The 7006-nt window shown below is 49.3% G+C and overlaps 1 protein-coding gene across 1 annotated transcript; it reads right to left on the bottom strand.

Annotated features, from left to right (window-relative positions):
- Positions 1-4565: 4565 nt before the first annotated feature.
- IER5 (immediate early response 5) lies at positions 4566-6713 on the bottom strand. Its single transcript, XM_052653751.1, has one exon. The coding sequence runs from the start codon at positions 6505-6507 to the stop codon at positions 5533-5535; it is 975 nt and encodes a 324-aa protein (XP_052509711.1). The 5' UTR covers positions 6508-6713; the 3' UTR covers positions 4566-5532.
- Positions 6714-7006: the final 293 nt, after the last annotated feature.

Below are 7006 nucleotides of genomic sequence, written 5' to 3'. Positions count from 1 at the left end.
TGTGCTTCCCAGGCTTTGCCTTTCCTTTCCCCCATCTGGTCACAAGCCAAGCTGCTTTTCAGTGGCTGTTCCTGTTTCTAGGATAAATACTCCCATACCCAGTCCCTACTTCTATGCTGGAATCTGGGATTGGATGACCAGTAATCACAGATGTGACTTGATCTCTGGTAGGCAGAGTCTCTGGAGACTGCAAGCCTCGAAGTCAAGAAATCCAGCTCTGCTCCGTAGCTGGTGGTAGCATTCCCAATCATAGCTCTTCCCTGCTCCTCAGACCTTTCCCCAGACAAACAATAAATGTGAGCACACTCAGAAAAGGATGGAATCTTAGACTCAGCATCGACGGAAAGGCAAAACAGCTACAACACTGAAGCAAGTATCTATGACTCAAAGGGCAGGATGATGCTAGAAAAAGTCATACACTTGTGGATCAACTTGGAGAAAAACTCTTAACTGGTGGTATCCTGGATTCAGGAAGTGCATCAAGTGTGGGGAGTAGCCTAAGGAAATCCTGCCCTCAGAGACAACTTCAGTTCTCTGAGAGGGAACAGAATGGTTTTCTTTGACCTTAGAGAAAGCAAGTTTACAGCAGCCTCCCTGCCCAAAGACTTGAGAGGTCAGGTGAGTTGAAGAACAAGCAGGTGGGAACACATAGCTTTGGCATACCCCTGAGTTCTAGAAAAACTGAAAGGAGTCTTGCCTTGGCATCTCAGGGAATGACTGGGCTGGGGCAGCCTGACAGAAGCGCAGTCCTGAGAGCCCAGGGAGAAAGCAGAGCGCTGGGATTAGGGCTGACCTGGTGCCTAAAAGGGGCAAAAAAGGAAAGCTGTGTCTCACCATTATCCTATAAGTTAGGAATGTGGTTTATCACACAGAGACTTGTGATCGGGTCCTAGAAAACTCGATTATATAAAATATCAACAGCCCTACTTAATGCCAGTCCCCAGAGACCTGCTGGGGAGACTTGATGGTGATGACAGGGGCCAGCCCTTCTTCCTGCAGAGACCCAAAGCTGACAGCCAGTAGTTTCTCACCTACCCGGAAGCAGACAGCATCCAGAGGTGGAGGCTGCTGCTGGTCAGCCGAGCAGGCAGGGAGAGGCCCTTTCAGGAATCCAGTCCCAGGAGGCTTCTCCCTCCCTCCTTGTAGGATTCCAAAGGTCTGAGATAAACCCCAGGATACAACCCAGCAATATCCCAGCTGGGCTATATTCTCCCGAGACAGAGCAACTGCTAGAGAGAGATCTTATTTTTAAAAACCTCTTTCCCACTTGGGGTAGAAGGGCGGTGGCAGACATTGGGGAAAATTGTGTTTCAATCAGGAAGGGGGAATTCTACTAGATGTGTGTATCCTTTGAATTGCTACTGAAAAACTCCCAGGTCCACAAGTTAAGATCACAATGATTCCTAACATCAACTCTGCTTCTACTGTCTTTTTCCTCCCAAGGATTTCCACTGGGTGGAATTTTAAATGTGAACAATGGTTCAAAGGCTGAGAGACAAACTGCTCATTACTGGAAAGAGTGCCAGGAATCCTGGGAAGCAGACCTCACTCCCCACCCGAGTTCTGTACCTAATCGGAATGGCTTCTTTTATAGTCACTGGAGGGTTGGCTCAGTGTTTCTTTTCATTCCTGTCTTCTTCAAGGAACTTGCTGGGATAAAAGCAAGCCTAGGAGAATAAAAAAATCACAAACAGGACAAGAATAAAATATTTAGGGCAAGAGATCAGAAGTTCTTTGGTTATTCAGTGAACTGAACTAACTCTACTTAAAAAAAAAAAAGTGTAAGGAAATAAATGTCTATCATACGGCATGTCACAGGGGGTATTACCCTCTTGACCTCATCTCACAGGCTCTAAGCCAAGTAGTTATGCCTAGCAAGCTGAAGCAACTCAGATTAATCCAATGATAAAAAGTTTTGTCATTATGAATTCTGTTCCTGATATTTATTATATCTTTATTCTGAGACGCATTCTACCAAAATTGTTAGTGGTCCATCTGCTTCCACTTCTTATCCCCAGATCCAATCAGTGGTGAATGGTAGGAATACAAGGGTTATTATTACTACATTAGGTGCCTTAGAGCAAAGGCAGTCACGTTGGAGGGGCAGTTCAAGCTTTCCAGCATTAGTTCCTTTCCCCAAATATAATCAGTGGTTTCTGAGAGGGAATACAAGTTTAAAGAGTCACAGTTGAGACATTACTGAAACTGACCACCTCTATTCACTACTCATGTGATCTTCCTGGAGTCCTTGTCAGAAAACACTTTAAATATCTGTAAAAAATTTTTCCAGGCCAGACCTGAGGTTAATTGATCAAAAAATTCCCTCCCTGAGTGGTCAAGTGGTTAGATACTAAAACTATGATTCATTGCTGGTCACACTGAATCTGATAACCCCATCCTGGCATTGGGAAGGCTCTTTTCCAGGACCTATCAATTAACATGGCTTAAGAAACATTCTATGCCCAAGCAATTCAGTCTAAAAATAACTCTGTGGGCTATTTTTTTTTCCCTCTCTGCTCATCCACAGAAAGCATTTGTATGTCAACAAGATCTCTGCTCCTTGTTTTCACTCTTGCTTACTCTTTGCTGAAAATAGAGCTGTTGGATACAATCAGCAAAGTCACAGGGTTGGTGAGAGACACACAGAACAGCAAAACTGTTCTGACTAAGCTTTGTGAACTGCCCAGTGTCCAGAGAAATACAAGAATAAAAGAACCCGGAATTCACAGATTGGATAAATTTCAAAACAGACTCTCCTTTTCCCTCCTTTCTTACAAATATACACAATTCTTTTGACCATAGATCTGATTTATACCCAGAACTTACTTCTACAGTAACAACTAACAATTGTACGCTTACTTATCCTATGTATGATGTGCTTTTCTAAAAACTTTAGAGGCATTTTCACAACCCTACAAGGTAGGCACAATTATCTCAGCTTCATAACGGAGAAAAAATTAAGGCACAGAGATGAGGTAACTTGTCCAGGATCCCTCAGCTAGTAAGTGGCAAAGCCAAGATACAAACTCAGAAAGTCTGGCTCCAGAGCCCAGCTCTAACCATGACATATACTGCTTCTACAATAAAAAATCATCCTTACTGGTTTCTCCAAAGCTGTATTTCCCTATCAAATATATCCGTTTACCTTTTCTAAACTAAGCAGACTCATGGTCCCATGGTTCATCTCAATGTGAAAACAAGGATCAATGGAGATTTTCATCTCAAGCAAAACCTATCAACTCAAACACACCAAATGTTCTCTTCTTTCAAATATAAAAATGCACTGAGATAGTTGTTCAAGCATAATAATTACTTTCTAGCAACAGGAAATGTTTGCAAAATTAAGGCCCTAGACACCTCCAGTTTAAGCAGTCACACTCAATGGATCTCTTGTGGCTGTAAGTGAAGTAGCTAATTTCTGAAAGCAAAACAAGTCAATGTTAACAAGACCCTGATTAGAGAATGTTTAATTTTATGAATATATTATTTATGGTGATGGAGCATAAAGTAGAAAATTCCTTTGACTTAACCAGTCACAGATAGATTTGCAAAAATACCAAAACATGGGGCCTACTGGCCTGACAGAAGTTCGCACTGTCAGGACTTTAGGGAGAGCAAAGCACTCCCTTATGCTTCTGCTCAAAGGCAAAATAATCCCTTCTTAGAGGTTTGTCTCCTCTTCCCTCAATTTTTCCCACCTCAAAAACACCCAGTTTATTCATAAGCTATTTTAGACCAGTTCCATCTTTTAAAGAACTAGCAACCATATTTTAAGACACTATTCTCTAACTGATTTGCTTCTGAGAGATTACCGACTACCCTTCAAATACTGAACATTGTGCCTTAGACCCCCCAAAAATGTATCAATAGGTGTCTCGGCTGTCAAAGTATTTATTTACCATGACCCACAGCCAAAACACTGATGTCACCATTTGGGTGACAAAAACAAATCAGGCTTTGCTAATTCGTCTAGCCCTCCTTGGCCTCCAACCTTATCTAGTTTGACACAAGCTATTTCCTTTCACTGATGCATTTACTTTCTACAGACATAATTTTTTAAAAAAATTTTAAAGCACTGAAATTTCCATCCTGACATCCACTGGAATGCAGAGGCAGACCTGACCAGCTGGTCATGACAGTCTTGGCAGTTTCCCTCAGGTTTTATTTATTAATAACAGGAAACTAAAAGTTTTAGTGAAAGACACTTTTGTGGATGGAAAGGGCCTCAGAAGTTGGCACTTAAACAGTTTATTTAGTATTAGACATTATCAGATTGGGCTAAAAATCAAATTGCCTAAATTGACTTTAGACAAGGGAGTTTTAGTGGCAAGTTTCAATAAACTGGCAGACCACTGATATTAGTACCTAACAGCAGTCTTCTGATGTGAGGGAGAAAGCTTAAATGTGCCTCTCTCCATAATTAATGAAGCCAGCAAACAATGTCCCCAGTCTGCACAACTGATAGTAAGAACCACGTCTTCAATTTTCCAGGCAGACCATAGTTGCTCTCCTCCCACTTCCCTCGCAACCTGGACAGGCGATTTACACACAAGGAGGCAGTCAAGTTGCTTCAAAATATTTAATACGTGTTAGACACGTAAAGTTACATTTTTATACAAAAATCAATACAACGAAAGAGAAAATACTGTACAAAAACCTTGTCAGTTCCCCCAACCTTTATACAACAAAGACTGGAGTCACTATCTACAAAACCATAGGGCCTTTCCACTTAGGGCTTCTGTCTGTAAACTTTGTTTCCTTAAACACTTTTTAAAAGCACTGTGTAGTAGTTCTGATCTAGAGCTTTTAAAAAATAAATCTTTTCTCTATAAACTCCGTATTTCCAAGCTTGAACTCTTCTGTGAAGTTCATCAAGCTTTTTTTCCCCTCCGTGAGGAAGACAAGGGCCGCTAACACTCCCTTTCCCCGAGTAATCACAGGGTATAAACGTTTCTTCAGTGACAGAGAAAAGTGGGGAAGGAGAGAAATAATACAAGTCTCTACTCCAGACTAAATCCCTCTAGTCCGAGGAAATCCTGGGAGGAAACGCCGCTCCTGGCCTCGGTGAGGTTCTAGCTTTCATGTAAGAGGTGTGTGTAAAGTCCCTTCCTCCCCCGAGAGCGAACGGGGAACTCCCCGGCCCCGGCCTTTTTCGCCGCTTCCTTCTCGGGGCTGCCGGCAGAGGAAAGTCCCTGTCTGCCCCAATCTTCTAAACCGCGGGGAAGGGACACTCTCCAGAGGGACAAAATAGCCTTAATTCAATGAGACAAACTGGCATACACAGACACAGACACAAAAGTCCACGATCGCCGTCCTCTTCCAATAAGTCTCCCACTCCGAAGTCTCCAGAGGAGAACCGAGAGGCTCGGCCCAGCCGGCCGCCAAGCCCAAGGGCAGTCTGTGCCGCCCGGCGGCACCCCCTCGCGCTCGGCGCCCACGGCCTCGGGGGCGTCCTCGCCGCCGGGAGAGGCCCAGCCCTCACGTCGAGACGCCCGCTGCTCAACTTCCTCTCCGCACAGGGACCGCGGGGGCTCAGAAGGCCACGATGGCAGTGCTCCAAGGGTTAATGTCTCTCAGCACCGGCTTATCGCAGCAGATCTGCCCGGGCTCGGCGGCTTCCGGACCGCTCTCCTCTCCCTCCGCTTCCTCCCGGCCGCCCCCGGGGCTTTTCCGTAAGAGTCCCGAGAAGCTGGAACCGAAGATGCTAATGAGGTTAGCCACGTTACCGGTCTCCATCTCCTCCTCCTCCTCGGCAGCCGCCGCCGCCCCGCCCGGCTGCTCCTCCGAGTTCCGGCGGGGTTTCTTGAGCGGGGTCGAGCCGGGCGCAGGGCAGTCCGCGGGGCCGCCGCCCACCCACCCCGCGCCGCGCTTTCTGGCGCAGACGGGGGGCGACGCGGGGGGCTCAGCCGCAGCGGGGCGAGGCGCGCGGCAGCCGTCCACGCGAGGGGCCGCGCTCAGCTTGTCCTCGTCCCCCGGGGGGCAGCCGCAGGGGCCGCGCGCTGCCTCGGGCCCTTCGGGGAAGACCCCCGAGACTTCGGCGGGACCCCCGGCTCCTCCGACCGCCGTCTCTCGCGGTCCCTCTACGCGGCGCCAGGCAGCTTCCGGCGCCTCCGCCTCTCCGCCCTGCAGAGTGTCCCCGGCGGCCGTCACCGTGGCCGCGGGCTCCAAGTCACCCGCCCTTGGCACTTCTGGGACGGCAGGGCGCTCTGGCTGAGGCTCGGGCTCCGGCCAGGCGGCACGGCCGGCCGGCGGAGGTGGCTCCCCCCAGCCCGCGGGTGGCCCGGCCGCCGACTCCTCGGGCTGCTGCGGCGGCGCTGGGGCCCCCGGGTGACCGGCCAGGTAGAGGCCGGGGCACGGGTCGCTTAGGTAGACCTGGCGGGCGCTGCGGAGCACCAGCGAGACCAGGAGGTTCTTGTGCAGCTTGATGCCGCCGCGCTGGACCCGCGAGTTGTAGATCTTGCCCAGGGAGATGCTGACGATGCGGTGAGCCTCCAGTTTGAACTCCATCCTACCTCCTCCTTCCCAGGGCTGGCGCGGAGGTGAGGCGGTGAGCCCCAGCCCACGTTCCGAAGCTGAGACGGGAACAAGAAGTGCCAACAAGTCCGCCACGGGGGGTGGACCCTCGGTCTGTGAAGACTCCCGAAGAGAAACGGCTCCGACGACGCGCTCACTAGCCTCCACGCCCTCCCCACTACACGAACACAGCCAGTTTCGCGTCCGGTCGCTAACTGAAGGCAAGCTGGCCGCCCGGCGCCTTATAAAGGCCTCTCGACAGCCAATCGCGAGAGGCCGCCAACCGTTCCGGGGCCATCGGCGCGCCCTCGTGCGCCTCGAGCGGCCAATCAGAGACCGAGGAGGGGCGCCAGGGCTATTCGAACGTTAGTCCCGCGGAGAAGGTTCTTAAAGGGGGAGACGCGCGCGACCGCCTGCAGGCGGTTAGCCCGAGACAGTGCTGCGAGCCCCGGTAATGCGGAGAACGGGACAGCCACAGTGTTGTTTGTCCTTA

The sequence above is a fragment of the Budorcas taxicolor genome, chromosome 16, assembly GCF_023091745.1.
Source record: "Budorcas taxicolor isolate Tak-1 chromosome 16, Takin1.1, whole genome shotgun sequence".
Taxonomy (NCBI): domain Eukaryota; kingdom Metazoa; phylum Chordata; class Mammalia; order Artiodactyla; family Bovidae; genus Budorcas; species Budorcas taxicolor.
This window is presented reverse-complemented; position numbering and strand designations above follow the sequence as displayed.

Coding starts and splice junctions, on each gene's coding strand:
- IER5 (XM_052653751.1), bottom strand. CDS start 6,507: ATGGAGTTCAAACTGGAGGCTCACCGCATCGTCAGCATCTCCCTGGGC.